The 23,470-nt window shown below is 48.4% G+C and overlaps 1 protein-coding gene across 8 annotated transcripts in view; it reads right to left on the bottom strand.

Moving 5' to 3' along the window:
• Positions 1-3,132: 3,132 nt before the first annotated feature.
• Positions 3,133-23,470, bottom strand: part of LOC106593735 (tyrosine-protein phosphatase non-receptor type 12) — a 122,892-nt gene continuing 102,554 nt past the window's right edge. For 2 of the 8 annotated variants that reach the window (XR_014392955.1, XR_014392958.1), the window contains 7 exons: positions 21,823-22,709; positions 17,252-17,323; positions 9,157-9,233; positions 8,836-8,872; positions 7,347-8,298; positions 5,908-6,021; positions 3,133-5,683 (listed from right to left, as the gene is read on the bottom strand). Coding sequence is in view for 4 of the 8 variants with exons in the window: in XM_082977903.1 (XP_082834029.1) it covers positions 5,622-5,683; positions 5,908-6,021; positions 8,836-8,872; positions 9,157-9,233; positions 17,252-17,323; positions 21,823-22,709 (1,249 nt within the window). In the remaining 4 variants the exon portion in view is untranslated. The remainder of the gene's footprint in view (positions 5,684-5,907; positions 6,022-7,346; positions 8,299-8,835; positions 8,873-9,156; positions 9,234-17,251; positions 17,324-21,822; positions 22,710-23,470) is intronic. The other 6 variants (XR_014392956.1, XR_014392957.1, XM_082977903.1 and 3 more) reach the window with 6 other exon arrangements.

The following is a 23,470-nucleotide window of genomic DNA, read 5'->3' as shown; positions in this document are numbered from 1 at the left end:
TTTGTGCTAGGCAGGCAGGGGCGGAGTCTGGTGGCTAACTGACAGGCAGGCCGGGTTGGAGGTGGGGTCTGGACTAAGTATACGGATTGGTGCGAGGAGAAATAGGACACATTACGCGGGAAACATACCGCAGAACAGCCTTAACTCTGTTGTGGAGGGTGTATAAGCCTATCTTATTATTTACAACAGATTATTACACACATATGCCCTCGGCTTCATAACATTACATTAGCCAACCTAAGGTAATATATTTATATACACATCTGTTTATAGGGACCCCTTTATTAGTGTGTTGATTTAACACCCAAAATAAATATATTATAAGCTCCTCTAAACTCTATTAAAACATATATTAAAACTGAGGAGGATCAGTTTAATAAATTAATAGCCCATTAGGCCTTCACACTCAATGTGCCAAGTTTTGTGCACTGTGCAAGGAAAGTGTTCTGGTACTTGCGCTTGATCCTTCCGACATCGTGGGACCATCTGGTCCTTTGACCTGCCGCAGCTAGTCTAGGGTTAAGAGCGTTGGGACAGTAACCAAAAGGTTGTGTATGTGTGTGACCCAGCCTGGGTGGATGGCAAATGGCCTGGGCAGAGAGAGAGAGCAGAGCACCACCTCAACCCTGGCTGGCCCTGGGGCTTAACTCTGGCTGACACACTTCTCACTGGTGCACTCATGTGGAGAGAGATGGACAGGGGCACTAGCAGTTCTGGGGAGGGGAGGGGGGGGGGGGGGGGGGGGGCAGTGCCCCTATGACAACAATTTTGGACCCCCTTGTGGCCCCCCAAAATATGGAGTATGAAATAATTTTTACATAACAAATTTTTGCTATCATAATGCATCTGCATTATGAACATGGTCTTTTGCCTGCTAATGCCTGCAATGCAGTGAAGAAAACGATATGACAACAATAACGTCTAATGTAACTGGCCCCTCTAACAGTACAACTGGCCCCAGCTTGGCCCCCCCAGTTGAAATGGCCTAAAACCGCCACTGGACAGGAGTGGCTATCTGGTAGTGAACTCACTGAGACAGAAAGCCGTGCTCCTATAGGCCGAGCCAGACCTATTCACTGAGGTGAACTTCCAATAAGATCAAAGATATAAAACAGTACATCCTTAGTTGGATAAACCTGCAACTTGGGCTCTGAACAACCTTACCTTCTGCTCAGTCTTTTATTTAACAGTTCAAGTCCCATTGCGGTCAGAAGACCTCTTTCCTAAGGGAGATCTGACTGCATTTTCCATTACAAAAAAATCCAGGCTGTTACAGCCATAGATACCGTTTTAGTAGGCTACTGTGCACAACCACCAGCTGTCTCTGTGTGAATGCTGTAATGTGGGGGTTTATAAATGCTTTTATCCATTGACAAACCCCAGGTGATGATTGAAGGTCTATTTAGTGCTGCTGGCCACTACACAGGCTCACCTGCTGTCTGCCGTTTACAGGTGCCAACTGTTCACAGATAGGGAGGAAAATTGCTGTTTGACAATTCTCTCTGGATGTGTTCATTGCTGAGTATTTCTCTGTAAATGCTCTCAGAGCAAATTATGAGTAACATTTTTTTAACCTTGATTTATCCAGGTTAGTCTTTATTGTGATTAACATATGTTTTATAAAGAGACCTAGATGGCCCCAATGCTACATGCAATTACAATGTTAGGAAGTATACACGGATAGGATGTTGTTCAGTGACCTTACTGGAAGATCAAGGACATGTGCGCATCATGAAACCTTTCATGGTCATACTACATCGTTATTGCAAAGTTTTAAAGTATCTACTGTGTGAAATGCCGACATTTGAGAGATCTTGTTCAGTGACCTTATTGGATGATCAAGGACAGGTTTTCACCATGGTTACATGGTCAACCATAGATGAACTAATCAGCCCCATGCAGTTTTGCTGAAGCACTTTATTTTCTCATGAGATCTGACAGGAAACCAGAGAGTTTGCTCAATACTCATTGTGAAAACAGTGCAGTCTTCCCCCTTGCCCCTCAGAGCAACTGACAGATAGTGAGATGACAGTCCAGAACAGCAAGCCACGCATTAGTATGATATAATCCCCTTTGTGCTTTATGTCTGTCCGTGGCGTGCTTTAGCAATCTAAAAACAGCCTACAATAGAATATCTCAGTCCCTTCGCAATTACTTCAAGGTAAACCAAGACCTGCTATGCCACTGATGCTGAATAAAAATGCCATTGCATTATTCCCCTTTTCTGGTGACACTAACACCAGTTCAACCACAGAGCGAGAGAACATAGAACATTGAAACAGACTAATAGAATACTCTGAGATAATACCGGCCCACCGTGTTCTGAATCACTTCTCATCAGTCAGCTTCTCTGAAATCATGTGTGAGTGCAGTCAGTGGCAGTCAAGACATCGCTGCATCGGTTCATTGCAGTATATATACACAGGATACACTGATCACAGAGATATGCGGCCTAGAGTTCAGTATGTCAGTGAGAAATATGTCTGTGTGGTTTATGTTCTGTTTAAGACGTAAGAGTTCCAGAACTAGAGTTCAAACTGAAGCGGAGCAGCGCAGACAGGCTGTGTGGCAGCCAGGCACTGAAGTAGACAGAAGTGGATGCTGTTACGGCCAGTCACGTCTGCAACATCCGTCTTTTCTTTGGAAACAGAAACACTACCCTGACATTAAATATGAATCCATCTTCATTTCCCAAGCAACACCATGAACATAGGCTACATACAACACAGCTGCTTGGACCATGTTACCACCGCCAGTCATAAGAAGTGTATTGGAACAAACCTAGGCTACTGCATATAGCTAGCTATATGATGGTATCAAGCTGAGGTTAATCAATACATGCAAACTGATATTTTGATTAGCTAGGTAGCTAACAAGCTAAAGATACTGTAATGTATACTGTGTGTGTGTGTGTGTCATTAAGCCACAAAGCACTTCCCAACTGTACTCTCCCGTTATTCTCTCCAGATCATTGAAGGATGCACCACTACTGCTAGGCACACTTATTCATAAATCAATGCCTTTAAAATTGGTGTTTGCACAGCTCCGCTTTCTCAATAATTATCTGAGAGACTAGTCCAGGACCTGAGCCAGATATGAAGCGAAGAAGAGTGTTGGCCAGTACACAATTCATTCCAGTTGTAGATCTTTATTCATTAAACTGAGCTTCCTCAATGGGACCAGTAGCTTCGGATTTGAAACGTGTAAACAATGTAATGTTATTGGAACATGTGAGCCCAATACATTCCAGAAATCTGCCCCCGATAGAAGTGTGTGTTGGTGTCAGTGTGACATGCCTCATCAATAACTCCCCCACCTGCAGTCACAGGGAGGAAATGAGTGTCAAACACATGAGGAAACCCCCAGGTGTGTGGGAACTCATTTCATCAAACACATACTAAAACCCTTCCAATTGAAGTGTGTGTCATGCATCATATGTGCCAACCTACAGTGAGAAAATGTGTCACATTAGAACAGATGAAGGATAAACCCCAGGCCTAAGTGGACCTTATATGGAACCGTGTGTGTGTGTGTGTGCGTGGAAAACCCCAGGTTGATGAGAACTCCCGCCTTGCTCACTTCCTGCTAAGTCCCAAGACAGTGCAATGTACTCATCCCTCTGAACACCTACAGCATGATCTCACACACACACACACACACACACACACACACACACACAGAGAATCCCCACCCACCCACACACACACACAGGAAGCCCCACACACACACACAGGAAGCCCCAGCGCTACTCCCCCAGCCCCTCTAGAGACTCTTTAAAACACGGTGTAGGAAAACAAGGAAGCATGTTCTACTTGATGTCTTTAGTCTTTACTGACGGGTCCATTGATTTCTGCAACATACAAACAGGTCTGTGTTGTGTGGGAGGAGGGGTGTTTCTTAGAGAGGCCTGTGTCCCAAAATGGTACCATGTTCCCTATATAGTGCACTACTTTTGACCAGAGTCCCCATAGGGCCCTATTCCCTACATAGTGCACTACTTTTGACTCGAGACTGGTCTGGTCAAAAGTAGTGGACTATATAAGGAATAGGGTTCCATTTGGGATGCAAGCAGTTTTCAAGAGGAGTGGACCAACCAACACGGCTGAGCACGTCGCTACACGTGCTGCAGCTGCTGATGATGGGAGAAGGGGGGCAGCACTCTCCAAAAGGCACAGGCGGGCTCCAAAACAAATGCTAGTGGTAGCAGTTAGGGTCCAAGGGAATTCAACTCCAGGCCTGGAACACCAAAGTACTCCTGGTTTAGTTAATTGATTGATTGAATCATGTCTCTGATTGGCCAGAGAGTCTAATCATCTGGTGATGTCATCACCAGGTATTAATTAGTCTGATTAGAAGGAGCGAGAGAGAAAGAAATCCAGGAGTCTTGAAGTCCTCCCAGACTGGAGTGGACTATCCCTGGTGTAGGGCAGAAACTGAAGAGAGGAGAAACGGCATATACAAAAATATCCTCTAGAATAGAATTTACAAAAAGAGCATTATCATCACACAATCTTGAGCCCGTTTGCCATCTCAGCAAGAGGACGGCGCTATGCCAGGTCCAGCTGATCCAAAACCGTTAAACATCATTAGAACAAAACCCTGCATTATTTGCTAGAACAAGAGGACAAATCATTTACAGTTGGAGGAACATTGGGGAGAGGGAGGGGTGTCATGGACAGATTTGTTACATCTTCTGTTAATAAGAATATTTAGAGATAGCACATTAAATATTATATACCTAGTTGCCCTGTACATTTATAAAACAATGCATATATAGCTATCGAGAAGTTAGCAAAGAAATGAAAATGAAAGTAAATAATATAACAGTAGTCCTCTGTCCCTAGTGATACATGTCTTCTTCTGTCATGGCATAATACAAGTCTAAAAGTACAGAAGATAAGAAAGTCAAGTATTTTTCTGGAATAGAAAACCAAACAAAAAGATGAATCAGGATCCAATGTGACGGATTGTTTCGGACTAAGAGTCAAATCCTAACTTGCATTTAAGACAAATTCTCTCCCATTCACATCCTCATGACTAAGTGAAAATTCAACTTAAGTGGAAGTTAGGATTTGCCCCCAAAGGGAATAAGGCAGGTTTGTATGGTCCCAGCAGAGAAGGAGATAAGATAATTGTACATCCCAAATGACACACTATTCCCTAAGTAGTGCACTACTTTTGACCAGAGCCCATGGTCCCTGGTCAAAAGTAGTGCACTATATATGGAATGGAGTTCCATTTGGGAAACACATAATAGCACCAGCACACAGAGAGCCCCTGGCAACTGGCACAAGTACAGCAGAAAGGTGTACCGTTGCATCCTGGGTAGATTATCTAAATTGCTTTGCAGATTGTGTTTTAGGCTTTGTCTCAAATGGCACCCTGTTACCTATATGTACAAGACTCTGGCCAAATATACAGTGCACTATATAGGGAATAGGGTGCCATTTCACATCTGCCCTATTAGTTAGGAAAAGATGGCAGTGTCCAAGGATGGGACAGCACCCAGTCATCTACTTCAAACACAGTGGCACTTGAAAGAGACAAGGTGAGGATCAAGGAGGATTTGGAGGGTGGAGGAGGACAGTGAAGGGGTCGTTGGCTATAGGTAGAAGCCATGATCATGTCCACTGTGTAGGGGGGTCCCTGGGGCCTTTGGGTTGTGTGCAGCGGTTACCGTATCCTGGAAGACAAGAGAAGAACAGTGATATGATTAAAGCGTTTGGGAGTTTCAGGCCACGTCACCTGAACAGGAAAAATTCTGGTTCTTGGTTGTGGTTATATGTTATGACTAGAAAGCAGAGTTTTCCTGGTCAGGAACAACTCAGGGCCCTAGTTATAGTAAACAACTATAGACACAACATGACCATATTTACTATCACTTTCCCTCCTCCTCCTCTCACCCACCCATCTCTGAGGAAGCCTTGCTCTCTGCTGTGCTGTCTGCTACTGTGGTGTTGGCAGCTGATGTTTCTACTCCTGCTGCATCTGAAATCTTCTTACTCCTCTCTCCTGACGGTTCTAGGACAAACAGACACAGTGTCAGGTTTCCCTGTCACGCAGTAACACACCGTAGCACACACAGAGCTGTTCCTTTAATAAATGCCTACAGTCTTATCATTTCAGGGTCATTTGTGGAACAGTGTATGCCTCCAGCAGACTAACTAGGAAACCTAATAAAACCAAGCAGGTTAAAAGATAAGCTTGGAGAAGTGTCAGATAAATACTACATTGGTAATTAGGTTACACAGACAGACTGCCTCTCTGCTCCCGACTCCAGACCAGACAGACAGACAGAACTCCTTCCAGACCAGACAGACCTCCAGACCAGACAGAGAGATAGATAGACAGACAGACAGACCTCCAGACCAGACAGAGAGAGAGATAGATAGACAGACAGACAGACCAGACAGAGAGAGATAGATAGACAGACAGACAGACAGACCTCCAGACCAGACAGAGAGAGAGATAGATAGACAGACAGACAGACCTCCAGACCAGACAGAGAGAGAGATAGATAGACAGACCTCCAGACCAGACAGATAGACAGACCTCCAGACCAGACAGAGAGAGAGATAGATAGACAGACAGACAGACCAGACAGACAGACAGACCTCCAGACCAGACAGAGAGAGAGATAGATAGACAGACAGACAGACCTCCAGACCAGACAGAGAGAGAGATAGATAGACAGACAGACAGACCAGACAGAGAGAGAGAGAGAGATAGACAGACAGACAGACAGACCTCCAGACCAGACAGAGAGAGAGATAGATAGACAGACCTCCAGACCAGACAGAGAGAGAGATAGATAGACAGACAGACAGACCTCCAGACCAGACAGAGAGTGAGATAGATAGACAGACCTCCAGACCAGACAGAGAGAGAGATAGATAGACAGACAGACAGACAGACAGACAGACAGACCTCCAGACCAGACAGAGAGAGAGATAGATAGACAGACCGACAGACAGACCTCCAGACCCGACCGACAGACAGACCTCCAGACCCGACCTCCAGACCCGACCGACAGACAGACCTCCAGACCCGACCGACAGACAGACCTCCAGACTCAACCGACAGACAGACCTCCAGACCCGACCGACAGACAGACCTCCAGACCCGACCGACAGACAGACCTCCAGACCCGACCGACAGACAGACCTCCAGACCCGACAGACAGACCTCCAGACCCGACAGACAGACCTCCAGACCCGACAGACAGACCTCCAGACCCGACAGAGAGAGAGATAGATAGACAGACCTCCAGACCAGACAGAGAGAGAGATAGACAGACAGAGAGACAGACCAGACAGAGAGAGAGATAGACAGACAGAGAGACAGACCTCCAGACCAGACAGACCTCCAGACCAGACAGACCTCCAGACCAGACAGACCTCCAGACCAGACAGACCTCCAGACCCGACAGAGAGAGAGATAGATAGACAGACCTCCAGACCAGACAGACAGACAGACCTCCAGACCAGACAGAGAGAGAGATAGATAGACAGACCTCCAGACCAGACAGAGAGTGAGATAGATAGACAGACCTCCAGACCAGACAGAGAGAGAGATAGATAGACAGACAGACAGACAGACAGACAGACAGACAGACCTCCAGACCAGACAGAGAGAGAGATAGATAGACAGACCGACAGACAGACCTCCAGACCCGACCGACAGACAGACCTCCAGACCCGACCTCCAGACCCGACCGACAGACAGACCTCCAGACCCGACCGACAGACAGACCTCCAGACTCAACCGACAGACAGACCTCCAGACCCGACCGACAGACAGACCTCCAGACCCGACCGACAGACAGACCTCCAGACCCGACCGACAGACAGACCTCCAGACCCGACAGACAGACCTCCAGACCCGACAGACAGACCTCCAGACCCGACAGAGAGAGAGATAGATAGACAGACCTCCAGACCAGACAGAGAGAGAGATAGACAGACAGAGAGACAGACCAGACAGAGAGAGAGATAGACAGACAGAGAGACAGACCTCCAGACCAGACAGACCTCCAGACCAGACAGACCTCCAGACCAGACAGACCTCCAGACCAGACAGACCTCCAGACCAGACAGACCTCCAGACCCGACAGAGAGAGAGATAGATAGACAGACCTCCAGACCAGACAGACCTCCAGACCCGACAGAGAGAGAGATAGATAGACAGACCTCCAGACCAGACAGACCTCCAGACCAGACAGACCTCCAGACCAGACAGACCTCCAGACCAGACCTTTTAGATCATTTAACGACATCAATGATTCATTTCCATGGAGATCTGTGCAGAACAGAGTGATGTTTTACAGCCAAACCCCTGCTCTCTCCTAATCACCCATCTGAACATCAAACAGCAGAACAGAGTGATGTTTTACAGCCAAACCCCTGCTCTCTCCTAATCACCCATCTGAACATCAAACAGCAGAACAGAGTGATGTTTTACAGCCAAACCCCTGCTCTCTCCTAATCACCCATCTGAACATCAAACAGCAGAACAGAGTGATGTTTTACAGCCAAACCCCTGCTCTCTCCTAATCACCCATCTGAGAGGGAGGGACAAAACCACATCCGAGACTGACTGAGGCCCAAATCGCACTCTATCCCCTTCATAGTGAGGCCCAAACTGCACTCTATCCCCTTCATAGTGCACTACTTTGGACCAGGGCCCATGCACTATATAGGGAATAGGGTGTCATTTGGGATGCATATTAGGGCTTATGTTGGGCAATGAGATTTCCCCCCCCCCCCCCTCATGCCATCAGAGGCAGCATGGGCAGCCAATCATTTAGCCTAAACACTGAAGTGATGAGTCACCTACCTCTCTCTGCTACCTGTGCCTGTGTACTCCTCTGCTCCTGTGGAAAGAGAGAGGACACAGATTAATAACAGGGCTGAAGAAGAGTTGATGAGAGACGGATGGCGTATCTCAACGGATCATATAAAGTAGCCTAAAGCAGTTGTTCCTGCCTAGTACTACCACAACTCAATCAACACATCATCAAGCCCTTAATGACTTGAATCAGGTCTGCTAGTACTGGGCTGGAACAAAACCCTGCACACCCCGTGGGTCCCCAGAAGCAGGACTGGAGAACAGAAGTCTAGAGGTTGTTTCTATGAAGATGGTGATAATGGTGTTTACCTGAGGAAAACCTTTTCCTGACTGGTCCTCTGAGATAGTCCAGTCTGATGATCCTGGTGCCTTCAACTCTGATGGGTCTGGAGATGCACAGAGAGAGAGAGAGAAAGAGGGAGAAAGTAAAAGACGAGAGAGAGAGACTTCCATAGAGAGACACCATAAGTCTATATATTTGGTAGCCTTAGGTGCCAGGTTTCTAGGCTGCGGACACAAGAGCATGTCTGGCCATGACACATCCCTTTTCAACCGTCTTTATGTACCACTGACCTCCTCATTCATTCCATTGTAGCTGTAACTGTTCTTACATGCTGGAGGTCATTTAAGCGCCAATTACGACTGTTCCGTTGATCAACCTCTGTCTCCTCAGCTCTTAATGTTGACCCTGCCCTTCCTGTCTTCATTGTGTGTTTAACACTAGTGGGAAACGCAACACTAGTTGGGAAACGCAACACTAGTTGGAAACGCAACACTAGTGGGAAACGCAACACTAGTGGGAAACGCAACACTAGTTGGGAAACGCAACACTAGTTGGGAAACGCAACACTAGTTGGGAAACGCAACACTAGTTGGGAAACGCAACACTAGTTGGGAAACGCAACACTAGTGGGAAACGCAACACTAGTTGGGAAACGCAACACTAGTTGGGAAACGCAACACTAGTTGGGAAACGCAACACTAGTTGGAAACGCAACACTAGTTGGGAAACGCAACACTAGTTGGGAAACGCAACACTAGTTGGAAACGCAACACTAGTTGGGAAACGCAACACTAGTTGGAAACGCAACACTAGTTGGAAACGCAACACTAGTTGGGAAACGCAACACTAGTTGGGAAACGCAACACTAGTGGGAAACGCAACACTAGTTGGGAAACGCAACACTAGTGGGAAACGCAACACTAGTTGGAAACGCAACACTAGTTGGGAAACGCAACACTAGTTGGGAAACGCAACACTAGTTGGGAAACGCAACACTAGTTGGGAAACGCAACACTAGTTGGGAAACGCAACACTAGTGGGAAACGCAACACTAGTTGGGAAACGCAACACTAGTTGGGAAACGCAACACCAGTGGGAAACGCAACACTAGTTGGAAACGCAACACTAGTTGGGAAACGCAACACTAGTTGGGAAACGCAACACCAGTGGGAAACGCAACACTAGTTGGGAAACGCAACACTAGTTGGGAAACGCAACACTAGTTGGGAAACGCAACACTAGTGGGAAACGCAACACTAGTTGGGAAACGCAACACTAGTGGGAAACGCAACACTAGTGGGAAACGCAACACTAGTGGGAAACGCAACACCAGTGGGAAACGCAACACTAGTTGGGAAACGCAACACTAGTTGGGAAACGCAACACTAGTGGGAAACGCAACACTAGTGGGAAACGCAACACTAGTTGGGAAACGCAACACTAGTTGGGAAACGCAACACTAGTTGGGAAACGCAACACCAGTGGGAAACGCAACACTAGTTGGGAAACGCAACACTAGTTGGGAAACGCAACACCAGTGGGAAACGCAACACCAGTGGGAAACGCAACACTAGTGGGAAACGCAACACCAGTGGGAAACGCAACACTAGTTGGGAAACGCAACACTAGTGGGAAACGCAACACCAGTGGGAAACGCAACACTAGTGGGAAACGCAACACCAGTGGGAAACGCAACACTAGTTGGGAAACGCAACACTAGTTGGGAAACGCAACACTAGTTGGGAAACGCAACACTAGTGGGAAACGCAACACTAGTTGGGAAACGCAACACTAGTTGGGAAACGCAACACTAGTTGGGAAACGCAACACCAGTGGGAAACGCAACACTAGTTGGGAAACGCAACACTAGTTGGGAAACGCAACACTAGTGGGAAACGCAACACTAGTTGGGAAACGCAACACTAGTGGGAAACGCAACACTAGTTGGGAAACGCAACACTAGTGGGAAACGCAACACTAGTGGGAAACGCAACACTAGTTGGGAAACGCAACACTAGTGGGAAACGCAACACTAGTGGGAAACGCAACACTAGTTGGGAAACGCAACACTAGTTGGGAAACGCAACACTAGTTGGGAAACGCAACACCAGTGGGAAACGCAACACCAGTGGGAAACGCAACACTAGTGGGAAACGCAACACTAGTGGGAAACGCAACACTAGTTGGGAAACGCAACACCAGTGGGAAACGCAACACCAGTGGGAAACGCAACACTAGTTGGGAAACGCAACACCAGTGGGAAACGCAACACTAGTTGGGAAACGCAACACTAGTGGGAAACGCAACACTAGTTGGAAACGCAACACCAGTGGGAAACGCAACACTAGTTGGGAAACGCAACACTAGTTGGGAAACGCAACACCAGTGGGAAACGCAACACTAGTTGGAAACGCAACACCAGTGGGAAACGCAACACTAGTTGGGAAACGCAACACTAGTTGGGAAACGCAACACTAGTTGGGAAACGCAACACTAGTGGGAAACGCAACACCAGTGGGAAACGCAACACTAGTTGGGAAACGCAACACTAGTGGGAAACGCAACACCAGTGGGAAACGCAACACCAGTGGGAAACGCAACACTAGTTGGGAAACGCAACACTAGTTGGGAAACGCAACACCAGTGGGAAACGCAACACTAGTGGGAAACGCAACACTAGTTGGGAAACGCAACACCAGTGGGAAACGCAACACCAGTGGGAAACGCAACACTAGTGGGAAACGCAACACTAGTGGGAAACGCAACACTAGTGGGAAACGCAACACTAGTTGGGAAACGCAACACCAGTGGGAAACGCAACACCAGTGGGAAACGCAACACTAGTTGGGAAACGCAACACTAGTTGGGAAACGCAACACTAGTTGGGAAACGCAACACTAGTGGGAAACGCAACACTAGTGGGAAACGCAACACTAGTTGGGAAACGCAACACTAGTTGGGAAACGCAACACCAGTGGGAAACGCAACACTAGTTGGGAAACGCAACACTAGTTGGGAAACGCAACACTAGTTGGGAAACGCAACACCAGTGGGAAACGCAACACTAGTGGGAAACGCAACACTAGTGGGAAACGCAACACTAGTTGGGAAACGCAACACTAGTTGGGAAACGCAACACTAGTGGGAAACGCAACACTAGTTGGGAAACGCAACACTAGTTGGGAAACGCAACACTAGTTGGGAAACGCAACACCAGTGGGAAACGCAACACTAGTTGGGAAACGCAACACTAGTTGGGAAACGCAACACCAGTGGGAAACGCAACACTAGTGGGAAACGCAACACTAGTTGGGAAACGCAACACTAGTTGGGAAACGCAACACTAGTGGGAAACGCAACACTAGTGGGAAACGCAACACTAGTTGGGAAACGCAACACCAGTGGGAAACGCAACACTAGTTGGGAAACGCAACACTAGTTGGGAAACGCAACACTAGTTGGGAAACGCAACACCAGTGGGAAACGCAACACTAGTGGGAAACGCAACACTAGTTGGGAAACGCAACACTAGTTGGGAAACGCAACACCAGTGGGAAACGCAACACTAGTGGGAAACGCAACACTAGTGGGAAACGCAACACTAGTTGGGAAACGCAACACTAGTTGGGAAACGCAACACTAGTGGGAAACGCAACACTAGTTGGGAAACGCAACACTAGTTGGGAAACGCAACACTAGTTGGGAAACGCAACACCAGTGGGAAACGCAACACCAGTGGGAAACGCAACACTAGTGGGAAACGCAACACTAGTGGGAAACGCAACACTAGTTGGGAAACGCAACACTAGTACGCAACACTAGTTGGGAAACGCAACACTAGTTGGGAAACGCAACACTAGTTGGGAAACGCAACACCAGTGGGAAACGCAACACTAGTTGGGAAACGCAACACTAGTTGGGAAACGCAACACTAGTGGGAAACGCAACACTAGTTGGGAAACGCAACACCAGTGGGAAACGCAACACTAGTGGGAAACGCAACACTAGTTGGGAAACGCAACACCAGTGGGAAACGCAACACTAGTTGGGAAACGCAACACTAGTTGGGAAACGCAACACTAGTGGGAAACGCAACACTAGTTGGGAAACGCAACACCAGTGGGAAACGCAACACCAGTGGGAAACGCAACACTAGTTGGGAAACGCAACACTAGTTGGGAAACGCAACACTAGTTGGGAAACGCAACACTAGTTGGAAACGCAACACTAGTTGGGAAACGCAACACTAGTTGGGAAACGCAACACTAGTTGGGAAACGCAACACTAGTTGGGAAACGCAACACTAGTTGGGAAACGCAACACCAGTGGGAAACGCAACACTAGTTGGGAAACGCAACACTAGTGGGAAACGCAACACTAGTGGGAAACGCAACACTAGTTGGGAAACGCAACACCAGTGGGAAACGCAACACTAGTTGGGAAACGCAACACCAGTGGGAAACGCAACACTAGTTGGGAAACGCAACACTAGTGGGAAACGCAACACTAGTGGGAAACGCAACACTAGTTGGGAAACGCAACACTAGTTGGAAACGCAACACCAGTGGGAAACGCAACACTAGTGGGAAACGCAACACTAGTTGGAAACGCAACACTAGTGGGAAACGCAACACTAGTTGGGAAACGCAACACTAGTTGGGAAACGCAACACTAGTTGGAAACGCAACACTAGTTGGAAACGCAACACTAGTGGGAAACGCAACACTAGTTGGGAAACGCAACACTAGTGGGAAACGCAACACTAGTGGGAAACGCAACACTAGTGGGAAACGCAACACTAGTTGGGAAACGCAACACTAGTTGGGAAACGCAACACCAGTGGGAAACGCAACACTAGTGGGAAACGCAACACTAGTGGGAAACGCAACACTAGTGGGAAACGCAACACTAGTTGGGAAACGCAACACTAGTTGGGAAACGCAACACTAGTTGGGAAACGCAACACCAGTGGGAAATGCAACACCAGTGGGAAACGCAACACTAGTGGGAAACGCAACACTAGTGGGAAACGCAACACTAGTTGGGAAACGCAACACTAGTTGGAAACGCAACACTAGTTGGGAAACGCAACACTAGTTGGGAAACGCAACACTAGTTGGAAACGCAACACTAGTTGGGAAACGCAACACTAGTTGGGAAACGCAACACCAGTGGGAAACGCAACACTAGTTGGGAAACGCAACACTAGTGGGAAACGCAACACTAGTTGGGAAACGCAACACTAGTGGGAAACGCAACACCAGTGGGAAACGCAACACTAGTTGGGAAACGCAACACTAGTTGGGAAACGCAACACTAGTGGGAAACGCAACACTAGTTGGGAAACGCAACACTAGTTGGGAAACGCAACACTAGTTGGGAAACGCAACACTAGTTGGGAAACGCAACACTAGTTGGGAAACGCAACACTAGTTGGGAAACGCAACACTAGTTGGGAAACGCAACACTAGTGGGAAACGCAACACTAGTTGGGAAACGCAACACTAGTTGGGAAACGCAACACTAGTGGGAAACGCAACACTAGTTGGGAAACGCAACACTAGTTGGGAAACGCAACACTAGTTGGGAAACGCAACACTAGTGGGAAACGCAACACTAGTTGGGAAACGCAACACTAGTTGGGAAACGCAACACTAGTTGGGAAACGCAACACTAGTGGGAAACGTATATATGCGGTCTTGTGATCTTTTTATATTCTAGTATTTTACTTAGTATTATTATTAATATTAGTTGTTCTATTAAAACTTCTTTGACATGCATGTTGTAGTTTGGAGCTGAAGAATTTCACTGTACCCTGTGCACGTTACTAAAACTGTCATTTGATAAATGTCACGAACACACAATCTAATGAGAGCATGTTAACTCCAGGGAATGCTAACTCTGCCCTCCATCCCTGTCTCCCTCCATCCATTCATCACTACCTCCCTCCATCCCTACCTCCCTCCATCCCTTCATCCCTACCTCCCTCCATCCCTGTCTCCCTCCATCCATTCATCACTACCTCCCTCCATCCCTACCTCCCTCCATCCCTGTCTCCCTCCATCCATTCATCACTACCTCCCTCCATCCCTGTCTCCCTCCATCCATTCATCACTACCTCCCTCCATCCCTACCTCCCTCCATCCCTGTCTCGCTCCATCCATTCATCACTACCTCCCTCCATCCCTGTCTCGCTCCATCCATTCATCACTACCTCCCTCCATCCCTGTCTCGCTCACTCCATCCATTCATCACTACCTCCCTCCATCCCTGTCTCGCTCGCTCCATTCATTCATCACTACCTCCCTCCATCCCTGTCTCGCTCCATCCATTCATCACTACCTCCCTCCATCCCTGTCTCGCTCCATCCATTCATCACTACCTCCCTCCATCCCTGTCTCGCTCCATCCATCCATTCATCACTACCTCCCCTCCATCCCTGTCTCGCTCGCTCGCTCCATCCATTCATCACTACCTCCCTCCATCCCTGTCTCGCTCCATCCATTCATCACTACCTCCCTCCATCCCTGTCTCGCTCCATCCATTCATCACTACCTCCCTCCATCCCTGTCTCGCTCCATCCATTCATCACTACCTCCCTCCATCCCTGTCTCGCTCCATCCATTCATCACTACCTCCCTCCCTTCACAGCAGCACAGGGGTACATAACAGTTGAATGAGGGGGATTCAGAGAGGAACCATTAGAGGACAGTGGGGGGTGGGACTCAGGTTTGAGCGGACCAGGGTTATTTGACATAGCCCTGCTGGTACAAAAAGTTCCTTAACCAACTCAGAAGCTAATTTGGAAGTGGCAATATTTGTGCCACCTTGGTAATTGTGGCACCGCATTATCATATGTGTAAACAAACAAAAACATTCTTGCATTGAGAACCAGTCAGTAGCCCTGCTGCCTGTGGTAACAATAACGCAGCTCTCTGGAGGCTATGATGAAAAGTTCTAGTTGGGGAAACGTCCATTACCATTAACCCTTAGAGCTGGACCCAGTTGGACTCTGCTTATAATGATCTCTAGAATGAATTATCTGGCGGTCCTGCAACTTCTGCCCTTGGGCCTAATGACATCACCATAGTATCAATGTCAGTCAGGTACTGCTGCTGGGGAGATCTGAGCTGATCTGTAAAAACTCAGGGCCCTAGTTGTATTTGTAGACCTTTCCTGGGGCCTGAAGTACTTCCTGGTCTGGCCACATGGTGATGAAAACCTCCTGGCCCTATGTACGTCCCTAATAGAAGTTGAGTGGTGTTGGAACAGTAAGGAGATGTTTGGGCAACCTCAAGGCTTTTTTATTTTTATTTAACTGGGCAAGTCCGTTAACAACAAATTCTTATTTACAATGACGGCCTACCCCGTCCAAACCCTAACGACGCTTGGCCAATTCTGCGCCGCCCGATGGGACTCCCAATCACAGCCAGTTGTGATACAGCCTGGAATCGAACCAGGGTCTGTAGTGACGCCTCTAGCACGGAGATGCAGTGCCTTAGACCGCTGAGCCACTCGAGAGCCCCCCCCCCCCCCTTTTGTATGGTGGTGTCCGGCTTACATCTACAGACTGGATATATACTGCAGAGAATCCGAGATGACTTCATTAAAAAGCCCGTAATTTCATTTCCGTGCTCTCTCAACAACAGTCATATCAACAGTAACCTGGAAGAGTTCTGAAGCTGAGATGACTGATTGAGAAGGCAAACCCATCCATGTTCAGGGTCTGCAGAGTTGTTTCTGGCGCCCTCTTGTGTCAGGCCACCACACTGCAGCAGAAGACAGCAGGCAGACCAAGGGGTGGAGCCAGTCCTGGAGGGCTGAAGAATTCCCGAAGGTGCAGGTTTTTGTTCCAGCCCAGGTCAAAAACACTCAATTCACCTTTTCACAATTTAAATAGGAGACTATGATTAGTTGATCATTTTAAATCAGATGTGTTAACTTACAGTTGGGCTGGAACAAAAGCCTGCAACACAGTGGCTCTCCAGGATGTTGGAAATTGCAGACCCTCGTCTGTAGTCTCATGACGCCAGTCATCTTACTACATCTCACCATTCCTGATGTATGAGACCAAGACTGGGAGATCAAGTTGATCCCTCGTCTCGGACCGTTAAAACACACCTGTGGCCAAAATGAAGGACTCTGGGGTTCTCTCAGGTAGAGGGGGAGGGGAATCTTCACTCTGGTCACTGTCTGGGTCAGAGGTCAGAGTACAGCAGGGGTTACTACCAGGGGTCAAAGGTCAAATCGACGGCCAATCAACAATCAAGCGAGAAACAGGTACATCTGAAATGATGATTAAGTACACTACTTTTAGCCAGAGCACTAGGTGAAGTAGTGCACTACTTTTAGCCAGAGCACTAGGCGAAGTAGTGCACTACTTTTAGCCAGAGCACTAGGTGAAGTAGTGCACTACTTTTAGCCAGAGCACTAGGCGAAGTAGTGCACTACTTTTAGCCAGAGCACTAGGTGAAGTAGTGCACCACTTTTAGCCAGAGCACTAGGTGAAGTAGTGCACCACTTTTAGCCAGAGCACTAGGTGAAGTAGTGCACTACTTTTAGCCAGAGCACTAGGCAAAGTAGTGCACCACTTTTAGCCAGAGCACTAGGTGAAGTAGTACACTACTTTTAGCCAGAGCACTAGGTGAAGTAGTGCACCACTTTTAGCCAGAGCACTAGGTGAAGTAGTGCACTACTTTTAGCCAGAGCACTAGGCGAAGTAGTGCACCACTTTTAGCCAGAGCACTAGGCGAAGTAGTGCACTACTTTTAGCCAGAGCATTAGGTGAAGTAGTGCACTACTTTTAGCTAAAGCCCCAGGTGAAGTAGTGCACTACTTTTAGCTAAAGCCCTAGGTGAAGTAGTGCACTACTTTTAGCTAAAGCCCTAGGTGAAGTAGTGCACTACTTTTAGCCAGAGCACTAGGTGAAGTAGTGCACTACTTTTATCCAGAGCCCTAGGCGAAGTAGTGCACTACTTTTAGCCAGAGCACTAGGTGAAGTAGTGCACCACTTTTAGCCAGAGCACTAGGTGAAGTAGTGCACCACTTTTAGCCAGAGCTCTAGGTGAAGTAGTGCACTACTTTTAGCCAGAGCTCTAGGTGAAGTAGTGCACTACTTTTAGCCAGAGCACTAGGTGAAGTAGTGCACTACTTTTAGCCAGAGCACTAGGTGAAGTAGTGCACCACTTTTAGCCAGAGCACTAGGTGAAGTAGTGCACTACTTTTAGCCAGAGCACTAGGTGAAGTAGTGCACCACTTTTAGCCAGAGCTCTAGGTGAAGTAGTGCACCACTTTTAGCCAGAGCTCTAGGTGAAGTAGTGCACTACTTTTAGCCAGAGCACTAGGTGAAGTAGTGCAGTGTAAAGACAAAGGTACCATTTCAGATGCAGCCAGAGAGAAGCTCAGAATACATCCTCCCAGATTCAGAGCCATAACCACCAAGACAACACGCCACAAAGCCAAGCAGAGCCAAAATCAACACCAAACCATTCAATCATTCCCATCAAATCACAGCTGTTTACATCACAAGCCAAGAGATCATACAATCAGAGATCAGGTGATTTTGAGATCATGATTAGGATATCGCTCGATTCCCATCAGCTGCTTTTGATCAAAATCCCATCTCTGGGCAGTTAAGTGATTGTCAGGACATTGTGCATAGCGTGGCAATATAGGAGGCTTTACACCCGTGCACACATGCACTGTTCCCCCCCACCCACACAAATCCATCCAGGCACCCACCGATCCCCTTTCCAGGACCCACTGAAACATCTCCTGGTGCTTGACCACTAGCCAGCTCTCGGTCTCACACACACACACAGCCTGCCTCAGCTCATCCAAGTGCTCACAGCACTCTCCGCTCCATCCCTTCCATCCCTTCACCTCTATCTCCATCCTTCCATCTCTACTGAGGAGTCTTTCCACATCAACTATCCTCCCAGACGCTGTCTGCTTCCTCACTCACACTCAGCCTAACAACTCTGTCTGACAAGGGCATGTTGGGAAACAAGAGGTTCCAGGAGACATTGTTCATTGTGAAAACACATTATTGAGCTGTAGTCCATTGTGCTCAGGTTATCCACACCACTCGCCTGCTAGCAGAGCCTTTTGTACATCCATAGCCCACTTTATTTCCTGTCTAGAAGTCTGCGATTATGCACGGACGCTCAAATGGCTATTCTACTGTGTCTAGTCTCCTCTCCTGTCTGAAAACACCCTGTTGAGGCCTAGCAACACCTCTCCTGTCTGAAACACCCTGTTGAGGCCTAGCAACACCTCTCCTGTCTGAAACACCCTGTTGAGGCCTAGCAACATCTCTCCTGTCTGAAACACCCTGTTGAGGCCTAGCAACACCTCTCCTGTCTGAAACACCCTGTTGAGGCCGAGCAACACCTCTCCTGTCTGAAACGCCGAGCAACACCTCTCCTGTCTGAAACGCCGAGCAACACCTCTCCTGTCTGAAACGCCGAGCAACACCTCTCCTGTCTGAAACACCCTGTTGAGGCCGAGCAACACCTCTCCTGTCTGAAACACCCTGTTGAGGCCGAGCAACACCTCTCCTGTCTGAAACACCCTGTTGAGGCCTAGCAACACCTCTCCTGTCTGAAACACCCTGTTGAGGCCTAGCAACACCTCTCCTGTCTGAAACACCCTGTTGAGGCCTAGCAACACCTCTCCTGTCTGAAACACCCTGTTGAGGCCTAGCAACACCTCTCCTGTCTGAAACACCCTGTTGAGGCCGAGCAACACCTCTCTTGTCTGAAACACCCTGTTGAGGCCGAGCAACACCTCTCCTGTCTGAAACACCCTGTTGAGGCCTAGCAACACCTCTCCTGTCTGAAACACCCTGTTGAGGCCTAGCAACACCTCTCCTGTCTGAAACACCCTGTTGAGGCCTAGCAACACCTCTCCTGTCTGAAACACCCTGTTGAGGCCTAGCAACACCTCTGCTTGGGGAAAGCAGAACAGCCTGGTACATTACAGTCTGTCCCCCAAATGGCACCCTTTTGTCAAAGGTAGTGCACTATATAGGGAGCCATTTGGGATATAACCTACATTGCAAACCAGCTCAGTCGTGGGGTAGCCGGGGGCCCTGTCTGCACCACAGACAGATGTTAGATGAATCCATGCTTTGGCCCACAGAGCACCACTAATGGCTCACATCCAATGGGGTGACATGCAGGCAGACACCTCCCCCGCCAAGCACGGATGGTCAGAAAGCACCACATGCCATGAGCTCAGAGACATGAACAGCAGAGCCCGAAGACACATGATCAGATGTTTACTCATATCACCTTCAGAACATTTCACATAGTCAACAAATCATCCAATAACAGACTGTCTGACAAGTCTTACATTACCCATCAACATAACCCCACCTTAGACTTACCATTACCCCTCTCATCTTAAGACTTACCATAAGCTGCTTCCTCCCACTCAGGCCGCCCCATCTCCCACACAACCCATAGACATAACCCCACCATCTTTACATAGCCCCACTCAGCCTCCTGTACTGTCCTGTTCTGTTCCTTCACTGTCACAGAATACTATGGTAACTCCAACGTGAGCCTTGAGTCTACAGCCTAAACCCTAAGCCAGGGCCTGCTAGAGCAGCTGAAATACAGAACTAGACACCATCTAATAACACAGACAGTGTGGTGTGACACTATCGTGCCGTGGTCCGTTTATTAGCCTCCAGTGAGACACCATTATGTGTGTGTGTGTGTGTGTGTGTGTGTCTTCTCCTCATTCTACAGTGGACTAGGACTGGGTTACCATGGTAAAACAGCAGATTACGATTTACTGTACTTCAGAAAATGAGTGACTATAGCAGGTCAGAGTTGGAAGAAAAAATACAGAAATAATTCAGTTTATTGACACTTTTTGGGGGGGGGGGTTACAAGACATGATCATTTTAGTTCCATGGTTTAACAAATTTTATAACAATATATTCAATGTATACAAACAGTATCTGTTTTATACATAATTAAAATGTTAATTCTCCACATAAGCCATCCATAAGCAAGTCTGTGTGTATATAATTAGTGTATATTGCAAGTCAGTGGTCTGAAACTGGCAGTTAGACTGGTCAGTCTCCATTGTCCCTCACAGTGCTGTGTGTTTATATTCACCTGTGGTCTACATACCTTGTCTCTGTGTGTGTGTGTGTGTGTGTGTGTGTGTGTGTGTGTGTGTGTCTCTGTGTGTGTGTGTGTGTGTGTGTGTGTAGACAGCTTTCGACAGCCTGTCATTACAGTGTGGCCTGCCAGTGCCCTCTGGCCACGGATGTAGTCTCCAGCTCTCCACAAACTGACCCTAGATCTGCCTGTCAGCTGCTACTCCACCCTACAGCTGACCACAACAACCCCTGACCCTTAGTCAGCCCTTATAATAGGACCCCAACCAGACCACCTGGGTTCAAATACTATTTGAAATCTTTAACATACTTTCAGCGTTTGCTTTAGTCTTCCTGGAGACGTAAATTGATCCATTGCCCCCAGGCAAGCTCAGTCAAGCACAGATGAAGTATTTGCAATGATTTCAAATGGTGTTTGAACCCAGCTCTGACCCTCACTCCCAGCCCATCTTCTGTCCCTGTGTCTGGTCCCTAGTCTGTTTTGGTCAGTAGTACCACAGCCCAACAGAGTTAGGGAAGTAGGTTAGGTAGTAAAAGCCCTAACGTAACCACGTACTTGATGCCGTTTCCGTCGGCGACCGTTGCTCGGCGATGGACATGGTCGACACCTTCCTGGGCGGGTGTTCTCCATGGGCCGCCGTAACCGTGGCCGTAGCCTTGGAGGACCATGAAGGTCTGGAACACTCCCCTCCTCCATCTCCCTTCACATCAGGGAAGTCTGAGTGCAGAGGATTGGTGAAGCTCAGAGCAGTCCTGACAGGGGTGGAGGTGGAGGAGAGGGGCTGGGAAGAGGACAGATTGGAGATGGGGAGGCTCTCTGACCCAGCCACCAGGGCTGGAGGCGTGGGGGCTTTCTCTGGGCTGATCCAGCCTGCCTGACCCCCCTTCTCCCCCTTAAGGGGCAGGTGGTTGGGGCGGGAGGGGAGGGGTCCAAAGGCGCCCTGGTGTGTTATGTTGGGGGGCCCCCCGTCGGCCCCTGAGTCCTCAGAAAGAGAGGAACTGGAGGTGTTGGAGCGGGCCTTGAAGGCAAGGGATCTATGCAGCTTGCTGTTACCATCGAAGCTCTTAGGACCCTCCTGTAACGGAACCTTCTGTATCTCAATACTCAGCTTCCTCTCTAAACGCACTGCCCCGTCCACTGGGGAGGGGGAGGAGGGAGAGGGGGCCTGGGCAGGGGGGCCTCCTGAGGGGACACTGTCCAACGATGTCTTGTTATAGTTCTCCTTCAGGTCGGGGGCTTGTTGGGCTTTCTGGGGCTGCTGTTGTTGTTGTGCAGAGGCCAGGACGTGGATGACAGGCTTGGGGTGGTAGCGGTCGTTGTCCTGACGTACGTTGGTGACGGTGGGGAAGGCAGAGGGGGGAGATGGGGTCAGGATGGGAGGAACCGGGCGTGGCTCTGGGGGCTGAAGGATCTCCTCTTTCACGTCCCCTTCCAACTGACTGCTGAGAGAGAGGGAGTGGGGGGGAAATGGGAGAGAGATATAAAGACAGCGAATAGCAATTCAAACTTCATATTTATGCCACTAGATGGCAGACTTCAATGTACACGACAATAGCGGGGCAAAACGTGTCTAAATCCAAAACAACTTCTCTAAACGTGCATAATATCATGGATTTACCACAGTAATCTACCTGAAATACATCACAACATAAGAGCAGATCATCTAATACAATGTGTGTAACGCAGTTACCTAGTGACCCCGGGGAGTTACCTAGTGACCACGGGGAGTTACCTAGTGACCACGGGGAGTTACCGAGTGACCACGGGGAGTTACCTAGTGACCACGGGGAGTTACCGAGTGACCACGGGGAGTTACCGAGTGACCACGGGGGGGTTACGCAGTTACCTAGTGACCACGGGGGGTAACGCAGTTACCTAGTGACCACGGGGGGTAACGCAGTTACCTAGTAAACACGGGGGGGTAACGCAGTTACCTAGTGACCACGGGGGGTAACACAGTTACCTAGTAAACACGGGGGTAACGCAGTTACCTAGTAAACACGGGGGGTAACGCAGTTACCTAGTAAACACGGGGGGGTAACGCAGTTACCTAGTAAACACGGGGGGTAACGCAGTTACCTAGTAAACACGGGGGGTAACGCAGTTACCTAGTAAACACGGGGGGGTACCTAGTGACCACGGGGAGTTACCTAGTGACCACGGGGAGTTACCTAGTGACCACGGGGAGTTACCTAGTGACCAC

Source organism: Salmo salar, chromosome 07, assembly GCF_965601325.2.
Source record: "Salmo salar chromosome 07, fSalSal1, whole genome shotgun sequence".
Lineage (NCBI taxonomy): Eukaryota > Metazoa > Chordata > Actinopteri > Salmoniformes > Salmonidae > Salmo > Salmo salar.
The sequence above is the reverse complement of the archived record's forward strand: the minus strand, read 5'-3'. Positions and strand labels throughout refer to the sequence as shown.